This window comes from Varanus komodoensis, unplaced genomic scaffold (assembly GCF_004798865.1).
Source record: "Varanus komodoensis strain SLA01 unplaced genomic scaffold, ASM479886v1 scaffold22, whole genome shotgun sequence".
Taxonomy (NCBI): domain Eukaryota; kingdom Metazoa; phylum Chordata; class Lepidosauria; order Squamata; family Varanidae; genus Varanus; species Varanus komodoensis.
In genome coordinates, this window is record NW_025335606.1 from 14,814,886 (window position 1) to 14,837,388 (window position 22,503).

General features: G+C 42.9%; 1 protein-coding gene across 1 annotated transcript in view; it reads left to right on the forward strand.

The window, feature by feature from the left end:
* SPEF2 (sperm flagellar 2) overlaps positions 1–21,135 on the forward strand; it is a 123,105-nt gene extending 101,970 nt beyond the window's left edge. Inside the window, exons 31-35 of the mRNA XM_044431056.1 lie at positions 1,867–1,959; positions 3,179–3,358; positions 6,413–6,565; positions 10,360–10,482; positions 21,067–21,135. Coding sequence (XP_044286991.1) covers positions 1,867–1,959; positions 3,179–3,358; positions 6,413–6,565; positions 10,360–10,482; positions 21,067–21,135 — 618 coding nt within the window. The remainder of the gene's footprint in view (positions 1–1,866; positions 1,960–3,178; positions 3,359–6,412; positions 6,566–10,359; positions 10,483–21,066) is intronic.
* Positions 21,136–22,503: the final 1,368 nt, after the last annotated feature.

Consider the following 22,503-nt stretch of genomic DNA (forward strand, 5'->3'; position numbering starts at 1 on the left):
GTAGTTTTGAGGTCAATTGCACAATGAAAGAAATGGATGTTGGAGACAAACAGTAGTTTTGTTTTTGGTTTTCACAGAGCTGAAATTGATATGGCAGATGCATCTTTTCCTGTGGTGCATGCACTCATCTCTTTGGTCAAAGCAGTTGAAGCATGACAAGTTTCTGTCAAGCCTGTGCACAAAGACAATGGTGGAATGAATATGCACACAGCAGGCAAAACTGAATCTATTCCTACCACCTTCTACTAGCACTCTTGTCTGCACAGACAAGAAAGCCTAATGTATCTGGGCTTAGGACAAGTTTGTTCCTTGGTCCCGCTTCCCTTGTCATATGACAGACATTGTGTCTGCCCCAAAAGTAGGATTTACGGGTGCCCCTCAGATTCCTTAGCTCCCCTTTGGTTATATTCCTGACATTTCTGGCTGCCTGGTTTCTGTTTATAGCCTGACAGGGCAAACATGCATTAGCGTGGATGTTTAGAAATTGTCCTTAAGTGGCAGGTGTCCTTTAGACACTGTCCCTGCAGAGGCAGTGTTAGTTCATCTATGCACTCTTGAGAGTGGAAGGCACTTTAGTGGCCTCAGAAATATCAGTAGCACTGACTCCAACTTTCCCAAAGTTTTCAGCATCCCTGATTATTATGACATTTCTCTTCCCTCCTGTTGGTCTACCCGGTTGCCTCTTTCTGCCTATGCTGAGAACATGCTGGTAGGGACTTGGAAGTACAGCCACCTAGGCTGGCCTCTCAGACATGAGTGCCAGAGTTCCCTGCACAAGTACTTTACACTTTGGCTTCCTCTCATCTGCCCCCCACCAATGCAAAACAGGGCTGCCCTCCTCCTGTCAACCAGCAGCTTAACGCTCTGTTGGTTCTTCCTGCCTGCACATGGATGACGTCAGCATGAGTTAAGCAGTTCCTAAGTTATTGGAGATCAGTTTTAATCTGACTAAACCAGGTTTCAAGGAGGCAGATAGAAGAAAAGAGGTGGTAATGATCTGAAATCTTGAGCCACTTTTGAGGATTTAGAGAAACACAATGGCCGGGTTTAGACATTACAAAACCTAAGTAATTAGAGTTGTCATGCTTTATTAGGTGAAGACTGAGTGTTGTGCCCTTGTGCTCCCTTCTCCCTTTTCTTCCTCCTCCCTCTTATATATCATAATGCAAATATTCAGTATTAAAAAGCCAGAACAAAACCTGGTAAGATTACTGGAAAATGGAAAAGTTTATACATAGAATAATACAACAGAATTGAAAAATTCCTAACAGAATATATAAAAGTACTGTGCAGTGACCAAAAACTTATTGGTCCCTCTTTGTTTGATTGTTTGAGAGCCATTCTGGTGTAGTGATTAAGAGCATGGGACTGGGACTCAGGGGACCTGGGTTCTAGTTCCTGCTCAGCCATGGAGCCAACTGAGGGCCAGTCACAGACTCTCAACCCAACCTACCTCACAAGGTTGTTGTGGGGATAAGACTGAGAGCAGGAGCAGAAGAATGATGTAAGGCACTTTGGGTTCTTTGTGAAAAAAAATGTAGGATATAAATTTAATACATAAATCTAACACATTTGGCCATAATACAAAATGCTGTGTTTTTTAAACTGAAACTTTTTGTTACAAGACTGGAAACAGGTTTAATCTCTGACTACAAACAGGATCTGAAACCAACCTGTTCCAACTACCTTCAAGCCCTGCCAGTGGAATCCCCAAAGATACCAGGGATCAGATGAACAGGATGCTGTGTTTGACCTGCTCCAGCAGGGAGTTTTTGTCATATTTCTATGTTCTTAAAGTGTCCATAAGCTAGAAAACATGGAGAGATACAAACAAGATCAGAAAGACTAAACACTTGTTGTTTGCAGGTTGGTCTGTGGTTTAAAGGAAGTGAAGATTTGGTCATTCCAGAAAGTCCTACAGAACCTTTACCATTTAATCGTCAAGAGCATCTTATAAGAGTAAGCATAAACATTCATAACCTAGGACAGAACTGGGCACACTAAAGTCAGTAGATTCAAGAATGTCTGTATTGTATTATATCTGAAGCATTTAAGGTTGCTGCTGAAGAATTTGGAAATCAAGGGTGCTGTTTTTTGTTTAGTTTGTAAATCTATTAGCTTTGAGGCACACTTCTGTGCATATTTAGACAGGGGAAACTCCAGCAATTCCCAGTCATCCATGCTGGCTGTGGAATGTTGGGAGTTAAGACTTTTTTTGTTGAAACATGCTGAGAATGGCACCCTTAGTTGGTTCCAGAAAAGTCAGTTGCTGGCTTGCTCTACAAGTCAAAACACAATTCAGTATTCATTTATTATGTTTTTAATCAGTCCTCGTTTTGTTGGAATTGTTTTAAATGTTTAAACTGTTTTAAATTTTATACATGGGTATTTTACACTATGTTGTATTATATCTGCATATTTATTGTATTCATTTTTATTGTTGTACCTTGAGAAATTGTTTTGAGCCACCCAGAGAGCTTCAGCCATTGGGTAATAGTAATGGCAGCAATAAATAGGATTACTGGGAACAGTTTGATTTACACTTACATTTACACTTTTACATGCTGCTCCTAAGCTTGCTTTCCTGGATATCATTCCCAACTAATTTAGTGGAAAGCTCGAGAAAGTGGTGCTTTGCTGGGAGAAAATATATTCATCACGCAATTCTGTACCGCATGAGTGATTGATAAGGAGGCCACAATACATGCACAAGAGAGTCCAACTAAATGAGCAGAAATTTTCATATGTTCTTGACATCTTTACCAGAATTTGCATATATTCCAGGAGTTATTCTGAAGTCATTGTGGATGTAATTGCAATCATGTTGCCCTCTGTAACTGAGGAGAGAGTATAATATGAAAATAACCAAAGGGTATGAAATGGGAACATTTCCCCAAGCAGAATCAGTGGAAGTCACCATATATGCATTACAAAACATGCACTTCCTCCAGGGCCCCGTGGCTGAAAAAGTAACTTGTGGAGCAGGTCTGTAGCTACATCCATATTTGGATGGATTTTGCTCAGTGATAGTCTATTTGTTTGTTTGTTTGTTTGTTTGTTTGTTTGTGACACTTGTATGCTGCCCCATAGCCCACAGACTATCTGGATGGCTCGCAAAAACAAGAATACATTAAAAGGGCCTGTACATCAGTTAACTGAAGCCTGTTTTGTGTTACAGTTTTTATTCACTTTGTTTGCCGATCCTGAAAAAGATCCTCCACAGCTGAACTATACTGAGATGCTCCTCTATTTTGCCTCACACCCTGATTCTGTTGATGGTGTCTATCGGGCTCTTAGTGTTGCCACCAGAACATATATCCACAGGATGAAAGAGAAACACCCTCCTGTTCCTCAAGTGGTAAAAATGTTGTTGATAATGCTGCGAATAACTTAGTGTTGCTCAGCTGAAGGCAAATGAGAATCTTATTCCATAAGGCAGGGGTGTGCAGCCCATGATCTATAGGCTGTTGTAGCCCTCAGCCTCCGGCCATGCTGCCCCTGTGCTCTTCCCTGCTGCTTTGTTCCTCCTCTCCAGCTGTTCGGCATCACTGCTTTTGTTCAATCATAATCTTCTGTTTTGTAAGCCCTATGCCCATTTACTTGTTTCCTGCTCAGTGTGCTAGTGGGATTACTTATGTGCAGCCTGCTAAATTACTGGCTATAATTGTCACATTCCTATCTTCATTTGTTTTTCCTTTTCTTGCATTCATACTGAAATCATGCTACATCTCTATTAGATGAAAGGTGGAAAAATAATTTGACAAAATTGGAGTTCAGTCCTATGACCCAGTCTGACATCAGATCAAAGGAAGCCCCAATTCACCCGTCAGATAGCTGAACTGTGGAATTTGCTACTGCCCGCCCTAGTGCTGGTCACCAGTTTGAATGGCTTTGTAAAGGGATTAGACAAATTGGTGGAGGAGAAGGCGTTCAGTGGCTCCAATATGCTTGTGTATGCCACTATCTGGGGAGCACAAGTAAGAGGGCGTCATTGCACTCAAGTGCCGCTTGTTTATTTGTTTATTTATTTAAAACATTTCTATGCCACCCCCATTGCAACAAAGCCTCAGGGCGGCTCACACCATAATTAAAACATATAAATAACAAATTAATACAATTAAAAATTTTAAAAACCTGGTAACATCTCGGCTTAAAAATTTAAAACCTATAAATACATAATAAATTAACAATTAAAATAAGTTTTAAATAAAAAGGTCTTCACCTGGCGCCGAGAAACAAATAACGACGGCGCCAGGCGGACCTCTCTGGGGAGCGCATTCCATAGGTGGGGTGCCACCGCAGACAAGGCCCTTCTCCGGGTACTCACCCTCCTAATATCATTCACGGAGGGTTCCCGGAGAAGGGCCTCTGCTGCTGAACTCAAGGTGTGGGAGGGCATATATGGACGCAAGCGTTCCTTTAGATAGCCAGGTCCCAAGCCGTTGAGGGCTTTATAGGTCATAACCAACACCTTGAATTGGGCCCGGACTTCAATCGGGAGCCAGTGAAGCTGACGGAGAACTGGGGTTATATGAGAACAACACCCAGTCCCCATCAGCAACCTGGCAGCTCTATTCTGCACCAATTGAAGTATCCGGACCATCTTCAAGGGTAGCCCCACGTAGAGCGCGTTACAGAAGTCTAATCGGGAAGTTACCAACGCGTGTGTCACTGTCGCCAGGCAGTCGTTCTCCAGGAAGGGACGCAGCTGATGGATCAGCCGAAGCTGAAGGAAGGTGCTCCGGCCTCTGCCGTCACCTGAGCTTCTAGTGACAGCTCAGGGTCGAGGAGCACTCCCAAGCTGTGAACCCTGTCCCTCAGAGGGAGTGCAACCCCATTTAGGACAAGGCCCAAGTCCCCCATCCCGAAGCCTGAACCACCCACCAACAGGACCTCCGTCTTATCTGGATTGAGCTTCAGTTTATTGGCCCTCATCCAGCCCATTACCTCAGCCAGGCACCGGTTCAGTACAGCCACTGCCTCACCTGGTTTGGTGGAAAACAAGAGGTAGAGCTGGGTATCATCAGCGTACTGATGGTTCCGCAGCCCACACCTCCTGATGACCTCTCCCAGCGGTTTCATGTAGATGTTGAATAGCAAGGGGGACAAAATGGACCCCTGCGGAACTCCATGGCATAACTGCCATGGCGCAGAGTCATAGTCCCCCAGCACCACCTTCTGGAATCGGCTGTTGAGATAGGAGCGGAACCACCGCAATGCGGTGCCTCCAACTCCCAATCGCACTAGCAGCTAGCCTATCCAGAAGGATACCATGGTCGATAAACAAACAGCTGGCCAACCACTGTGTGAACAAAAGCTGAACTTAGATATGGTCTTAGGTTTGATCCTGGTCTGATCAAGCATGTCTTTTTCATATGCTTTGGTGGGGAGGGCCATATTGCCAGATATTTCTTATCAGACTAATGTGTCAAGCATGGCATTCTTCAAAAATTTCTAGGGAACTTAGTTCTGCAAAATCTAACATGGCTCATTAGATTTCTCAGCAAGATCACAAAAGTGCAATTTTTGGTTAGTTGCCAGTTTAATTAGTTTAAAGCTAAGTCTAGGCATACTCTGAATAGTTCTTGTACTTTCAATGAGGTTGTGTGTGAAGATCTAATTAAGAGTGTGGGAGAGAAATTAATACCTTTTGGTATTCTAAGACATACTCAGGAGGAGGCATTATAAGATTATCTTATAATAATAAGATAAGTTTATCTCTTTAAATGTTGCCCACTCCCTTCAGTAATTCAGAGTTCCAGGTACAACACATCAGGACTGAATAGCCTTTTGGAAGGCAGAACTCTGGAAGCTTACATTAATTTTATTGTACTCTTTTATGCATGTTGAGCTTGGAGAGCAGTAACATAGAAACTGTTTCAATAGAAACAGAGCACGTCCGAAGGGGTCTCCCAGGCCATCTAGTCTGACCCCCGGCTCCAGCTGGCTCCACTCATGACATGCCCAGAAACAGAAGCCATTGCCTAGAATCACGCTAACAGAATTCACTTGGAACTTTCCTGACACTCCTCCTTCCAGCACCTGCAAATTTTATTTATATATGTATTTCTGTTTTATGCACACCTTTCTGTGGGATTTGTTTCCCCCTTTGCTGGCTACATGGCATGTCTCAAACTGGTATTCTCACTGCAAAGCATGCACTTGGAAAAATGTTGGCCTCACCCTAGCTATTCGAAGTCTCCTGGTTGGTGGTAGCAGCAAGCCTATCTGATCAGGTGGTTGCTGGCAAGCCCTCAAGTGTATGTGTGCCATTACAATCTCTTCTGCCTTTCCTCCCCAGTTTACTTCCTCTGCTGAACAGCTGATATCAAGTGATGGGCATGATGAGCAGGAGGAAGAGGAGACTGCTGAAGAAGGGGAAGAGGAAGAGGAAGAGAAAGACAAGGAAAAAGAGGAAAAGGAAAGGGAAGAGGACACCCAGTCTTTCACCAATGAAGGAGATATTTCTCTAGCTACACTACTCCGGGTGTTCCAGCATGAATCCAACAAAGCTGCTGACAACCATAGATTTAGTGGTTATCTGACAGCCAAGGACAATTACGAGGTTGGTTAACTAGCTGATAGTTCCTCTACTGATTTAATTAATATTACATACTACTCTTATCAAGAGTCTTATCATAAGCAATATTTCACTTATTAAAATAAAAAGAAATCAAAACAATAATTTGCTTTATTGTGCAATACAAAAATCCCAAACCATACCATAAAAAGAAGCAAAAAGAAAGAAAAACTAAAATGTTTGAACAGTAGTTAAGAAGATTCATAGCACTGGATAATTTATGTTGTGTAATCCTATATCTTAGTATATAACATAACATAGTATTATATTAATAGCTATGCATATATTTCACCAAAGGCACCCCAAATATCCATATGTTTATCCATTTGTAGGTTATACCTAATTATACCTAATTACCTAACAGGTGACTGTTTAGCCTTCCAGTGTTGTAATATTAGTCTTTTAGCTGTCACAGAAAATCCATTTATGTTGTCATTACCTTAGATTGCAAGAGGAGGTTGGATAATTCAAAAGAACCTGTATATCCTTAAACTTCAAAGAATTTTCTATCACAAGATTTATTCATCTTATTACCTCCTAAAAGAAAGCTGCCATTAGGCATTTCTAAAATGTATGGAAAAGAGAAACTTTAGCAGCTGTACAGCTCTAAGAATGGACTGATTTAAGTAAGCCCCTTATTAAAGAGATGCATTTATGCCACAGCTCTCTGTCTGCCAGAACTGGAAGGGGTGCATTATCTACTTTGGTATAGCAAGAGCCCAATGCTAGAGTCCAAGATCCACTTGGAAAAGGGATCCAAAAATAAAGATTCCAAAACAAACCAGGGAAAGGGATTTATTTGTTTGTTTGCTTAATTATAGTCAAAGCTCTCTGAGTAGCTTCAGGATTGCCAAGGGCCAGGTGAGTCCAATCTTCACTAATGGTGCTCTGCCTGAAGATGTATAAGTAAGCCTGCTGCCGGGTGGCAGACTGCCCCCTCCCCGGGGCGGGGGAAGAGAGAAGAATACCTCTTTGGTCTGTTCCTTTTGGATGCAATGAAAGTGAGGACACCCCTCATTTTCCTTCACTTGTTTCTGGTTATATACCTGCCTGGCTTTTCATAGGCCTAAGTATGTGGATGTACATCCAGCTGGGGAGACTGTAGGGCACCCAAACTGCGTAGTGATTGGTAGAAGGAGATGTGGCACTGGGTGGAGGACTCTCCAGGTAAGAAGAACACAGCCAAGACAACACAGCCAACACAGTTATTTTCCTATGCCATTTTTGCATTTGTGGATTTGTCGGTTGCCATACCAGCCTGCTGTTGGGTCTCCAGATGTTGTTTTTAAAGGCTGCTTCATTGCAAAATAATACCTCCATCTTTGAAGTAACAGTGGATGAGGCAGCTGATCTGACTTATAAAACTAAGATCTGGATGGGCTTGGGAGGGAGTCTCTCCCAGTTGTGCTCACCAGCATATTTAGTACAGCAGCAAGGCAGATTTCAGGGCCAGCGGTGGTGGATTTGCTCTGGTCTGCAAGAATTCCATCTGTCTCTGGAGTTGTCTGCCTCTAGCTGTGGAGCATTTGCATCTTGTGTTAGGCCAGGGGGATGGATTGGAGGATTCTGCTGGTATGCCACCCACCCTGCAACCCATCCCTACCAGAGTTGACAGAGGCAGTCCCAGATGTGATGTTGGGGTAGCCTAGGTTGTTGATTTGGAATGATATCAGCATTCATGGTGGTGTTCCTTGTTGCAGCTATAGGTGGTGGCCACTTATCTGGACAAAAAATAGCTATGGTCATTTCTGAACAGAGATAGCTTAGTTTCATTAATGGAAGCTTTGGTAATCTCTCAGATTATTGCAACAGACTTGACATGGGGCACTCCTTGAAGATTGTTCAGAAGCTGCAGCTTGTGCAAAATGTGGCAGCCAAACTAATAACCAGGAGTAGAAGTTCTGTCCTCAGGACACCAATTCTAGCTTGCTTGCACTGGTAGCCCATAAGCTTATTAACTGGATTTAGAGTGCTTGCTTTAGCCTATAAGGCCTTACATAGTCTGGGACCACAGTAGAATGCTCCCCCTATCCACTCTTTGCCTGTACAAGCTGGTCAGCAATGGAGGACTTCCTCTGAGTGCCACCCCAGAGGGAGTCCCAGAGGAAGAGTCTTCTCTGTCCTCCCCTCCCTTGCTGACTTTGAAACGATCTTCCCAGTGAGACCCACCTAGTGCCAATTCTGTTATTCTGTGGTGCCAGGTGAGAACAGCCCCCTGTACCAAGGCATTTAAAAATATCCAAGGTTATCTAGTGGGGTTACCTCTGCCCGGTGTTTTTAACAGGTCTGTTTTGTATTGAGTACCTCTGTAGACTACCTATTAAATTGCTTTTCAGTTCTGTATCATTGGACCTTTTGTGTTTGTTTCTAATTGCATCATGGTCTTGTTGAGGAGCTGTTGTAAACTGCCCACAGGACTTTGGCAGTTGGACATTAGAGAAGTTCAATAAATCAATAAATAACCTTTGGGAAAGGGGAAATTTATAGATGTTTTATGATGCTTTTTCCTTGTCTTTAAACTGGTTTGCTAGGGTTTTGTTTTATAACCATTCTGAGAACTCTGTGCTAATTAATGGGCTAGGAAAACTTAGACAGACGGATATGGAAAAGCTGTTTGGATATGGAACAACCTTACACAGATTTCCAGGATCTCTTATCAGGAAAGCCCAATCGGAAACCCACTGGCAAAGCAGTTTTATCTGATCAACAGTGTTTTTGTTCTTGGTTTTACTTGTAAGGAAAATAGCATCCTCATCTTCCCTCAATAGCAAGCTGAGGGAGAGTCTGCAGTTGATTATTTTTTAAATTGTGAATATATTTAGACCATCCCATATCTTAGAGTACCAAAGCAGTTTATAAAATGTAATAAACCACACCGGTATGAACTACAATAAAAGTGATAAAACTATGTCAACTGTAGCAATAAAAGGCAAGAAATAACACAACCCTTGCAATCAGCATTGAAAGATGTGGCCCCAGAGAAGGGGAAAGGGGGTATTTAGGGGTGGGAAAGGAACGAGATTGGTAAGGCCCAAATACCAGGTATTCTGCAGCTCAACTAACAAAAATGCAGGATGGGAAAGCACAGAGGCGAAGGTTGCCTCTGCTGCCTCTCCTGGACTTAATAGTATTACTGTGGGATTGTGCCCTTACTCTTGCAAATCTGGATGTAATGTCCCAAAAGGCCTAACCTCCAATCCTCCACAATGGTAAGGCTCTTACTACTAGGTGGACTGTGTTATGTGAGAGGTGGTACAGCCTAGTAGCTCAGGGTGTATGTTGGAAAATAATGAATTCCATGTCACAGGCAAGCCAGTCAAGATGACTATACTTTACAGGGCTATTGTCAGCATTGCTGAGTTAGTATACTCAAAACAGATGAGTTTCCACATTATTATCTACATGGTTAGGTGCTGGATACTTGAAATGTGCTGCATAGTTGCTAAGTATTGTATAGAACAGGGTTGAGCAATAGGTGACACTCCAGGTGTGTTGGTCTCCAACTCCCATGTTCCCTCTCCATTCCCTATATTGATTGAGGCTGATGGGAGCTGTAAGCCAAAACACCTGGAAGGCGACAATTGGCCTCTCCTGGTATAGAACTTGACCACTGTGGAGGGAAATGAGTTGTGCCAAAATATAATTTCATCATCCAGGCCACTGTCTGAAAAATAAAGCAGGCCCTGTGATAATTCTCCATCTCTGCTTTCTATACTAGCATGCAAGAGCATGAGACACCCGTGTTGTTTTTTGTAATCCATCTGTATTCCCCTTTAAAGCCTTTCATTAAGGTATATAAGGATCTTGGCTCTGAAGAATTAGAACCCATCAAAATAGCACTTCTTCTGAAACATCCCTTCATTCAAGACTTGATTAGCAGCTACCAGGAATACAGACTTCATGTAAGTATATTTTCCCTTGGAAGTGCAAGGCATCTGGAACTTCCACTGTTGTGGTTGTTGAAATATAAAATACCTTGCAGAGAAGGTAGCCATGCAATGTTTATAGTTAGAACAATAATTTATCTTGGTGCAATGAAAAGAATGCATTTAACTAAAGCTATGCTGAATATTCCTGAACAAGCATATTTTAGGTTAAACTAATTGCTATATAAAGGTAAATAAAAGTATATTTGGTTTATTGAATATTCATAGTGTTTTAGTACTATTTGGTGGCCTATTATTTCCTTGTTTATACTTTTCAGGGCCTCCTCTGCTGCCCTTGTTTTGCTTTGGCCGCATGTCTGCTTGATTGGCCAGCTAAACATTTTATTTCTCTTTCCAAACCACATCAAACAAGCATCAATGCCCCAAAAAGTGTTCCCTTTTAAGAAGAGTAAAACAAAACAAAAGCAACCCCCACAGAGCTGTGTTATTCAGAGATGACTTGTAAGATAAGCTGAGTGGAGCCAGGGTGTGGTTTGCAAGGTAGAAGCGCTGGCACTTGTGAAGCCGAGGCGATCAGAGGAGAAGGTAGCGGGTTGCTGAGTAATGTCGCATGTTGCTTCTTTATGGATGGGGTGCAGTGTTATTTACCCAAGGCTAAACAGGCTGGCTTGCTTGTTTACCTAAACAAGCCTACATCACTTGCGACCCCCCACCCCAGCCTGCCAGCAGGTTCTGTTAGAGCCTGCATGCCTTCCCAGGGCTTGACAGCCCCCTTGGTTTGGCTGGCCCAGGCACTCGTCAGAGCTCAGGGGCTGATCGAGCCCCTTGGTAGGCTGCCATACATGGGAGGCTGCAGACTGAGCAAGCCCTGCGTTGAAGCACGCAGCTCAACATGCTTGACTACATGTAGGGGAACCCTAGGCAGCTCAGAGTGCCAGTGGCAAAGCTCTGGGGGTTCGTCATCAGCAGCCAAACTAGTGGAGAGCGCAGGCTATTTTGTATTATAAGCAACATGGGTCCAAATTGTAGAGCTCTCTTCCAAACCTCTGTGATAAGTAGAGTATATGTTAAAGTAAGACCTTCCTATATATCCACATACTTAGTTAAGTGGCCTATATCTTCCTTTATGGTGTGTCCCAATGGAGAACCCACCAAATGTTCCAATGGAAGTTGGTGTAGTTCATGCCATTAGTTCAGGTCACTCGGTAGTTTGGTTGCTCCATAATGACACTTCATTGGTTTGGACTTCATCAGTCTCTCACATCTAGAAGTGTCACGTTGCACTACCTGTTTGACTTTAAACTTGCTGCTGAGTTTGGAGGCAGCAGACCTCTGGCTTTCTTGGGCCATGCCCTCAGCCTCCCTCCCCACATCAGGAGTCGGGCGTGTCTTACAGCTGGCCAGGAGAAGGGCAGGCCAAGGGCTGATTCTGCTCATTTTCCTCTGGTACTGCTTATCTGCCCCCTTTCCTTGTACACTGTTGGTAGATCTGGAAGTTTCCATGATACAGCAGTTGTGCTGGAGGGCAAGAGTGATGTGGTGTCAGAGGCATGCAAAACAAGCATCAGCATTTGCTTTCAGGGTAAACAAGACATCTTCTTTGGGCTGCAAACTGGCAATCCTGTTCAATTGCCCCTGAAGTGGCAGTGTACTGGGCCTAGCTCACCTGTGATTTCTCAAATGAAGGCACCACAGAGAGGAGAGGATGGCTGTTCTCCTGCAGCCTGTAGTGCACTTGAAAGGAGGCATTTTGCATCCTTGTTTACTTACCATAAGAGAATTTGGTGAGTGATTCATCTTGGCACAGGGCCTGCAGTTATAATTATTATTCAAACTGGGTATGAGGTGCGCAATTGATTCTGATCGCTATCAGCAGAAGCATGTTTCTGGCTGCTTGACAGAGCAAAGGCAAAGCGAGGTGTTTTGATCGCTGCTGATGTGGCTAGGAGAACAGGATAGAAGTAAAGTAGGTTGCTGCTGAAGAAAATGTGGAAGTAATTGTTGTTTCAAAGCTGATCATGACTGTGGGTTAAGCCCCCTGAAAAACATTAATCATATGTGGTTATTTCATTTTGAAGTGACGCAAATAAAAATCCATTTTACTCCAGGTTGAATAATAGTATTTATACTTCCATGAAATGCTAGACAGGGAGAGCTTGTTCCATAAATTTGCTCTTTTTTATTTCTTTCTTTTTGTAATCCACATGTGGTAATTCTGGGAAAATACTTCAAATCTCCTGAGCAGAACATTTCTAAGTACCAAATTCAAGCAAATTGTGCTGGTCAAAAAAGTGTAACTACATAAGTTAAGATGTGATGTTTACAAAAACTCAGCAGGGCCATTGTGACAAGACACTCTGGAGGGTATTTATTCATAGGGTTGCTTAATGGCACTTAATGCAATCCTATGCATACTCAGAAAAACTACAACTCTTATGCTGGCTGAGGCTTTCTGGAAGTTGTAGGACTTTGTTCTGTTTAAATATGCATAAGATTGACTCTTAGTTCTTCAAGATTCATGTTTTAACTGAGTTTTTAAAAGCGTATGTGTATTTTTGCTGTTTTTAAAGTATGGTGATGAAATCTACATAATATGCCTCTCTTATAGTTGACTTGCACTGATTGATTTTGCAACAGTGTTGCCCAAGTTTTCCTTTCTTATTTCCAGTACTAATCTCCTTTGCTTCTGACTATTTGATCTATATAGTGATTTTTGCATACAAAGAATATTCTGCATACCACATATACCTCAAGTCTACATGCTGTTTTATGTCATTACTCCTTACAACATAGTAACATTTACTATAAACTAGTGCTGTTTATGCTCTTTATTACATTAGTGAATTTGCCCCCAGGTTCCCAATATGAAGCGCTGTTCCAAAACCTTGACTCATCACTGCCGTGAACATACAATTGTTGTCAGCTTGTTGTACGGGATGCAAATTGCGTGTCTCAAAGAAGTCCTTCTATAGAACTAGGATGTGGCGTATGCAAAAGTATATCTACACTACAAATGCATTTCAGATTTAAATAGTCTAACTGTCATGGATTCTCCCTAAGAATCTCCGGCAGAAAAATTAATGCATAGTTCCCACCCCCTCAAAACATATAGGTCTCATGGTTCCTAGAGAAATACTATTAAACTGGTTATAGGTCATAGTCTACAGCAGGGATCCTCAAACTTTTCCACCAGGGGGCCAGTTGAAAAGTGCCGGTGCTGGCCGCGGGCCGGAAAGGTGGTGTCAGCATGGGGGCAGGGGTGTATGCAGGTGCACGTGCTGAGGCGGGGATGGGGCACACAGGGAGGTGCAGGCGGGCGGGCACCATGAGGTGGGCGCATGAGGCAGCGGCTTGCTCGCTTGGAGATCGTTTTCTCCAAGCGAGCAAACCGCTGCCTCCCCACACACGGGGTGAGGTGGGCGGTGGCAGGCGTGCACACGGCGGGTCCAAATGAGCATGGCGGGCCAGATAAATGGCCGTGGCGGGCCGGGTCCGGCCCCCAGGCCGTAGTTTGAGGACCCATGGTCTACAGGAACATGTCTGGGCACTGCTAAGCAATATCTCTTCCCACACGCTCTGTGCCTCCCCAGTTAAGTGTAGGCGAAAAACATACATCATGTAATGTCACCATTTTAGGGTTTCCTTTTCCCTGCCCTGTAGGCAGCAGCCAAGGAAAGGGGGGCAGGGAAATGGAAGGGCAGCAGGGCCGTTCTGTCAGCAGGGCTTGAAGACCACATCATGAAGGTTCTTCCATCCTCAAATGTCCTTTGGAGCAACCATTCCATCAGGTACTGTAGAGGATGAGAAGGTAAAGCAGGGCCATTCCATTCGTCTTGCGAAATGTTGATTGATTGATTTATTCCCCCTGTCATCTTTATTTCTTTTTCTTTGTATGCTTTGTATTTTAGATTGTTAGCCTGTGGCCAGGGACTTTCTTATTTCTTGTTCGTAAGCTTTTTGGTTGGGGCGGTATAATAAAAATACTGTTTATAAATAGATCAGCCTTTAATGTGCTGATGGCAGCATTGCCAGTAGGATGCAGGGGGAGTTGCTTAGATTTTGTGTATGGTATGGCTTTAAACCTATTTGCTATGTAGACGATGTCCAACATGCACCACAAAGCAACAGAGAAAACTGATGCTTCTTTTTGGCCTTTGTGCAGCCCATGTGTGAAAATGGCCATGCTTTGAATTGTGTATCTCAGTGAGCCCTGTACATACACAGTGATTTTAGCAACATATTTGAAAAAAGTAAAGGAGGATCCTAGTAGATTGACAGCTTCCTTTGGTGGTCCTCCTTGAGATCCTCTTCAAAAAGGGTTTAGGATTTTTTAAGCATTTCCCAGTACTCTGACCTACTGCTCCAAAGCTACTCTATTTTCCATCCTATTTTTGTTATCAAGGTGACCCCCAGTTGTGATAGAATCTTAGGTAAGTAAGGGTTGGAAGGGTCCAATAGGACATCAGGTCCAACACCCTGCTCAATGCAAGCATCCCTAAAAGATGGCTATCCAGCAGCAACTTGAATGCCTCCCATGTGGGACAACCTGCAGCCTCCTTAGGTTGTTGGTTCCATTGTTGTACTGCTCTGACAAGCAGGATTTTTTCCCTTATGTTCAGCCAGAATCTGACTCCCTATAACTGGAGCACATTATTCCATATCCTGCACCTCAGGATGATCAAGAATTGATCTTAGCCTTCAAGTACTTGAAGAATGCTATCATATCTCTCCTGTCTCTTCTCTTCTCAAGACTAAATCTGCCCCATTCTTTTAGTCTCTCCTCAAGGAGCTTTGTTTCCTATTTCCTCATAATCTTTGTTGTTCTTCCCTGTCTGCATCTTTCTTAAACTGTGGTGCCCAGAACTGGACACAGTACTCAAGATGAAGCCTAGCCAGGGCTGAGTAAAGGAGTAACATGGTTCAGAAGTGATGCTCACATTAATGCAGCCCAGACTAGCATTTGTCCTTTTTGCAGCCACATCATATTATTGACTCATATTCAGCTTGTGATCTGCAGTTCCACGATCCTTCTCACTTGTAGCATTGTTGAGCCAGGAACCCCTCATCTCATGGCTATGCATTTGATTTTCTTTCTTTCTCCTAGACAGAGAACTCTGCATTTGTACCATTCTGTTGTCTTCAGCTCAGTGGTCTAACCTATCAAGATGACTGAATTTTGTTTTTGACTTGTGGAGTATTAGCTACCCTCCGAATTTTGTCTCATGCACACCTTTGTCTGCCTTGTTTGTCTGAATGTGGATCATAAGCCAATTTGATGCACGCTTTGTGACTGCAGTATCTGGAGAGTTTCAGCCCCTCTCTCAATGTTAGTGTGGTAATGCTTCGAATACGAGGGTGATCATGTGCCCTATTTTACAGAGGATGGCTCTGCATGTGAAGGGATGTCCGAAATAACCCTGTGTTGAAGATGCCCTCTGTTTAAAGGGTTGTTCAGTCCAACTCTGGTTTAACGATAAAGAACTTAAGAAGGGAGACCAGCAAAGGGCCTTGATTTTGTCTGCCAACAGTCAGCACTTGGATAGCAGCCTGGGCAGCTAGAATCTTTCCCACGCTGGAGTCATGCACTGCATTTCTATTTAAATTGTAGTAGTTGTTTTGAATTTATTTATTTAAAACATTTATATGCCGTCCTTTACAACAACGTCTCAGGATGGCTTACAACATTAAAACAACAATAAGCATCAATATATAAACAATAAATAGGAATAATAAATATTCAGAAAATACAATCAGATACATTTTAAAAAGCGACTGCTAGCTTCTAAAATCACTAGTTCTAAAACAACATTTGAATAAAAAGGTTTTCACCTGGCACTGAAAAGAATATAAACTCTTATATAAATATAAAGAATGTGCATCTAAACAGGTAAATTAGCATATGCATTTTTTAAAAATCTGTCTTTTGTCCATCGCCCCTCAATCTCTTTTTGGGATGCATAAATGGGCACCCTAGTGGAGAGAGGTAATTTTACATTCTTTCTTCTTCTTCTGTAGTCCTTAGAAAAATTCCTTCTCTGAAGCAGGAATTTACATTGGAAGGAAATCCCCTGTTGATGCTGATGGGGATTTTCCTCCTAATAAAAAACTGCCTCTCAGGGTAGGGATTTCCCCCTCCTCGTCTGCTGTAATCCTGATAGTGATCGGCCTCCTCCCCACCTGGAGGTCTTTACACATTTAAAAGCATGCACAGTTTGCATTTTGCCTGGCACAAGAGACCGGCAGAAATGAAAACCATAACCTGACCCACTTCTTAGCACCTTTCATCCTCCAGTTGCTCCAGAGACTTGCGTGTTCCAGCATATCCTCCTTCAGAACAAGATTCTGGGGCAGAACGGTTTTAAGAACAGCCGGGCAGCCCCCATCAAATTTCAGTATGTTCCTGGCCAAGAAGTCGGCCATGTTGTCTTCTCCTTCCCCAACATTAATTTCAGCCTAGAAAAAAAATATGATTAGATTGTTACAGTCCTTAGACTGAAGATTGTGCTCTGAATCATGCCTCTCAAGATTTTGGTAAGATTATGAAACAACCAAAGTTAGGAGAAGCATAATAGTGAGGGCTTGTCCAAGCCCAGCACTCTGTTAAGAGGAACCACTGTTCATATTATTTCATTTCCATGTATGTAATTGTTTCATGGCCCAGCAGTCAAAGCAACACCAGGCGGCTAAGTCTAACCTGTGTTTTAATTTCGTACAGTACCGTGCCGTGATATGTTCTTGCGGGCAACTGTAGGGGTGGTTTCACCCAGCTCCCACCCCACCCCGGAGGGCAGAGGATGGGCCCACGGGGCATGCGCTTTGCCCCGTGGGCCCATAGAACACCGTGCAGGCACATATCCATGCACACAGCCCTGAAGCACAATGCAAAAGCACCACTCTCGAGATTTCCTCATCTCTTGATGTGCAATGATGCTGGGAAGATGTGAGTCACTCCAGAAATCTTTACAGTTATTCATTCTTAATGGGCAGTTCTTTGAAAAGTGTCATTTTTCTTTGAAACAAATTCCTCTCAGCCTGAATCACAGAGTGCTGTAGCTTTTTTGTTGTTGCGGTCCTGACAAAGAATTTGTAAGGTATCTGATACTATTCATTTCTACTATTTCCAGCAAATTGTCCCCTGTTGTATTAGATAAGCACACATATCTCTCTCTTCCTTAAGTGCCGCCTCCTCTCTGCTCCCCCCCCCTTCACACACACATGCATGCTCCAGGTCCCTTGTTCTGCCTCATACATACCCTCACACTCTTACTTCTCACCTGTCCAGATCCCACATCTTCCTGACATATTCACTTTACTGTGCCTAAGTCTCTTTTCCCAATAGCCAGAAAGAGTCAAACTGAAATGTCCTAGAAAAATCAGCGAAGTACATCCTGTGTGGTTTCAGCCTTTAGTGGGGAAATCTGGGAGGCTACGGTCAGAATTAGTTCTGGGCAAGCATGCTGAGGGCTGCATGCCAGCAGTGCTCAGCCCCCCCCCCCCGCCCCATTGCTGGCATGTGGCCTCGACATGATTACCCAAACCCGGTACTCTCCCTTTCTCTCTCTTGCACACAAACACACACCCCATCAGCCATGTGGCATGCACAAATGTTCATTCGCATGCACACTCATGTGGCGTCACCTGTCAGTTCTCTCCTACTGTAGATGGACTCTTGATAAAGCTTCCATCACTGCTGGGGTGATTTTGAGGAGGGCGAGTTGCACTGTGTGTTGGGGGAGGGTTGGCCCTTCCTCCTCAGCACTGCAATTAGGCAATTAAAGCTTCGGGTTGAGAGAAGAGCAGAAGCCAGAGGAAGGCGCAGGGCTAGACATTCCCCATCTCTGCTGTCTGTCAGCTTCAAAGCTTTACTTGGAAATCATTTTATTGTAATCCATGTAAAAAAGTTAAAGCACAAACACTTAAGGCTATACTTTCCTTATTAGTTAGATTTTAAGCAAAAATGAAACAAACGGAAGCTTTGCAATAGCTAATTTTAGTTTGCTTGAAGAGATACACACTTAAACATATGCACTTCTTTGCAATGGCCAATTGGAAAAAAGTTAAATAGAACTGTGCTGTTTAGATATGACTAGTATTGCATACATTCCAGTTGCTCAGTTTGACTTGCATTCTTCAATGGGTTGGGTCTGGACTAAATAAGTTACACATCGGTCCCATTGAGGCCAATGGCACATGACTCATATCACAATAAGAAGAGCCCAGCTGGATCAGACCAAGGGTGCATCTAGTCCAGGATTCTGTTCACACAGTTGCCCACAAACAGGATGTACCTGTAACAGTACCATCTGGCCCCGGCTGTACATGAGCATACTTCCTCTGATACTGAGGATGCCCTATGCTCATCAGGACTGGAAACCATTAATAGCTTTATCCCTCATGAATTTGTCCAATCTCCCCTTGAACCCATATAAATAAATTAGGGGCCATCACTACCTTTTGTGGGAGTAAATTCCACAGTTTAACTTGTCTCATTGTTTTCTGTGGAACATAAACATAATTAAGCCTGTGACACTAAATGTAGTTTAGATCCAACCCTACACATTGTTAATAATTAACTTTATGAAAAAGTGCATATCAAAGAATGGGGATTCTTTTTTCTGCAGAAAGATAAAGCTGTGAAAAATGTTCCATCCTGCAGCACCTGCTTCTGGTACCAACTCTGGCTCTGGCCTTTTCTGTCCCTGTGGTAGGATAGCCAGGTGTTTGCAGAAGGCATTTTTCTGCTTGAAGGGATGCCCAAGGACTGTCTGTTACTGGAAAGCATCCCGTCCCATTCCAGCTTAAAAATAATGAGCCATAAGAACCAGCCACACTTGGAGCACAGGCTAAAGAGGGAGGTATACAGGTCACCTGGTCACAGCCTTCCATGGCATGGTGAGATCCAATGTAATAAAATTACAATTGCATTTCTGAAATTTATATATATACCTATAAATCAGTGTAAGAAAATGGTGTGCAAATCACTGCCCTCATTTGCCCCTTTTTGGGCAACTCATAAGTGGCCAACCTGCCCGTGCGTCAGACTTCTCCCCGCACGCACCCTCCAAAGCCTGAGCATAGGCCTCTGTATTCCTGTCCTCAGGACTGCGGGTGGCACAGTGGGTTAAACTGCTGAGCTGCTGGGCTGGTTGTTTGAAAGGTTGACAGTTCGAATCTGAGACAGGGTGAGTTCCCATTGCTCCGTCCCAGCTCCTGCCAGCCTTGCAGTTCGAAAGCATGCAAATGCAAGTAGGTAAAAAGGTACCACTTTAGTGGGAAGGTAACAGCCTTCTGTGCACTTCGGTGTTTAGTCACGCTGGCCACATGAGCACAGAAACTGTCTGCGGACAAACCCTGGCTCCCTTGGCCAGGAAACGGAGATGAGCCTGAGTCAGGCATGACTGGACTTTAATGTCATGGGGAAACCTTTACCTTATTTCTGTCCTCATACACAGACCAGGCTCCTGTATCCCTTTCCTTTTCTTAACTGGATTTCCCATTGGTTATTTCAAGTCTGCCTCATGTCCCAGTGCACAATGGTGAGTACCCCTTCCACCTTCCTTCCAAGCCGGATGGATCACCCTTTCCCCCGTACTTAGCCATTGCTCCTTTATCAGCCTGGCTTTCCCAGTTCTCTGCAATCCTTTGCAAGATCCACATGTCTTTCCCAAGTGCCTTTTGGATCCTCTCCCACCAAAGTTAACAAGACACAGACGATACTCAAGAAGCTGAGATGGAGGATTTTTGTTTATTGGTTTGTTTGTTTACCTGTTTGTTTTTTTTACAGACCATTAACGAGGCAGATGGAGCGCTCCCCTGGGTCAGGGCCAGCCATCTGAGACGGCTGTACAAATGGAGCACATTGTTGCTTGTGCTTAAAGGGTTCAAAGTTTAGGATTTTCCCCACACACAAATAACAACTTTTAAAATATGAACCAAGAAAGGTAGAGTTATTGGTTGGTTGTTGCACACCAGACCTGTTTTTGATTCATTTTCTTGTAAAAATTATGAAGTTGTGGTATATTACTATTATTGGTTTAGGAAATACACATTAGTTTAGAATGTAGATATAATGGAATCTAGGTAAAGTCAGAATTTAAGCTATAAGGCTGCTTCATAACTTTTTTGCTAATTTAAGCCTTCATGTTATGTTGGAGGGTTGTGAATTAAGTCCTTGGGATACTTCTTTGTAGAATTTGTATGTCTATGATCTATGATTAGAACTATTCTGTATTAATTAGAAATATTAGTTTTGTTTAGAAAGAATAACTTATAACGATATAAATTGGGAAAATGAAGCCCTGGTCCCTTAGTAGCACTCAAGGCCATGTTAAAACTTCACAGTGTAAGAGGATTTGAAATGTTTTCCTTTCATCTTAGGCATTTTCCTGGGGTCATTATTCTGGTGCTAATTTTTTTTTACCACAGAAGAAGGTTTTAGTTAGTTTTACATGTTTGGTATTTACCTGAATGTTTCAAAGCAAGCAGTAAATATTATGGAACTATTTTTCTGGTTGCTGTTGGGAGAATCTGCGCCAATAACCCACAATAGTCAAGTGGATGGGAATATCTTTCTAATTTGCCTTTCTCTTATTTCTCTAGGACTTTAAAGTGATTTTGCAGAGAGCGGACCAAACTCAACCACTCAATGGAGATAATGTCATCTTATAAACACACCAGAATAATGGGGTGGGAAGATACTTTTTTGCAGTATAAGAAAATGCTTCCCCAATATTTTGCTGAACACTGGAGTTCATCCCTACTTGCTTGTGGAAATGTGTCCTTTCATTAGATTAGTGATGTTTTGTATTCACTCTGTTTTGAATAAAAGTTTTTTTCATCTAAGTCAGTAGGTTATTTCAGATAAACTATTGAGGCAGTATTATGCTATAACATAATCCAGAGCAAGATCCCTTGACATGGCACTTTGCTTGTGCATTGTACTACAATTTCCTTCACCACCAGCTAGCATTACCCTTGGTCTATTGGATGGGGTGACGGGAGTCCAATGCATCTGAGTGGCACGAGGTTGAGGAAAACTGATCTAAAACACAGCGGTTGTGCTCCTGTAGTCCCTGGAGGGTGTTCCACCTGCCATAAAGTGCAACTTTCCATCTCTGCTTGTGGAAATGGAGATCTGCTTTCACAAGCCTTCTGATTGCTGGTATGAAAACGGCCATGGCTTTTGTCTTTTAGAGACAGGTGAAGATTTCATTATAGTGTGGCTTTGATAAAAAGCAAAAACAAAAAAATTACATTTCTTATACAAGGTGGAAAGATTTGGGGATTTAAAAATGGAATGTGGGAGAAATCAAAACTGACATTTGTCCATCCAGCTTCAGGGGTTTGAGTGTGTAGCTCTTAAAAGTCTGGTTTTGGATTTTTGTGTATTCAGCCAAGTCTGTAGTGCTGAATTAGGATTCCTGCTTCTCTTGTTCTTACTGGCTGCTCATCATTAACAGCTAATGGCAAGTAGGTACAATGTGATCCTGTTCAAGCTTCAGAATAACAGTATCTGCTGAATTTGGCCAGCACAAATGGAAGAGAATTTTAGTTCAGTTCCTAAATGATTTTCTAAAATTCACAAATGTCTTTATATTTGGGATCTAAAGTACTTGACACTGAATTTGATTTTAAGTTAATCTGATGCTGAAAGCCAAGTCTGACACTTGCTGCATTAAATTAGACTGTTTTTGTTATTGGTGTGCAGAGTGGTTGCCTGCATATGCATTTTCTATGTGGCTACTTTGAGTATCTTTCTTAACTTCAAGTTAACCACTCCAACATCTTAACATAAGAACCTTGTTCCAGACAGCCATAGCCATGCTGTGACTCTCAGACAATACCAAAACCTCAACATCCTTCTTGCTTTAACTCATTACCAAATGCATTTTTAAAGATGCCAAAATCATATACACTTAGACTCTCCCTGAAGGAGTTCCTATGGTTCAAAAAACACCAACCGCATCAGTTCACGCTAGCTTGGTCCCCCTCCTGCCCCTCTTCCAGCACATGGCATGATGGATGGGTCAGTGTGGA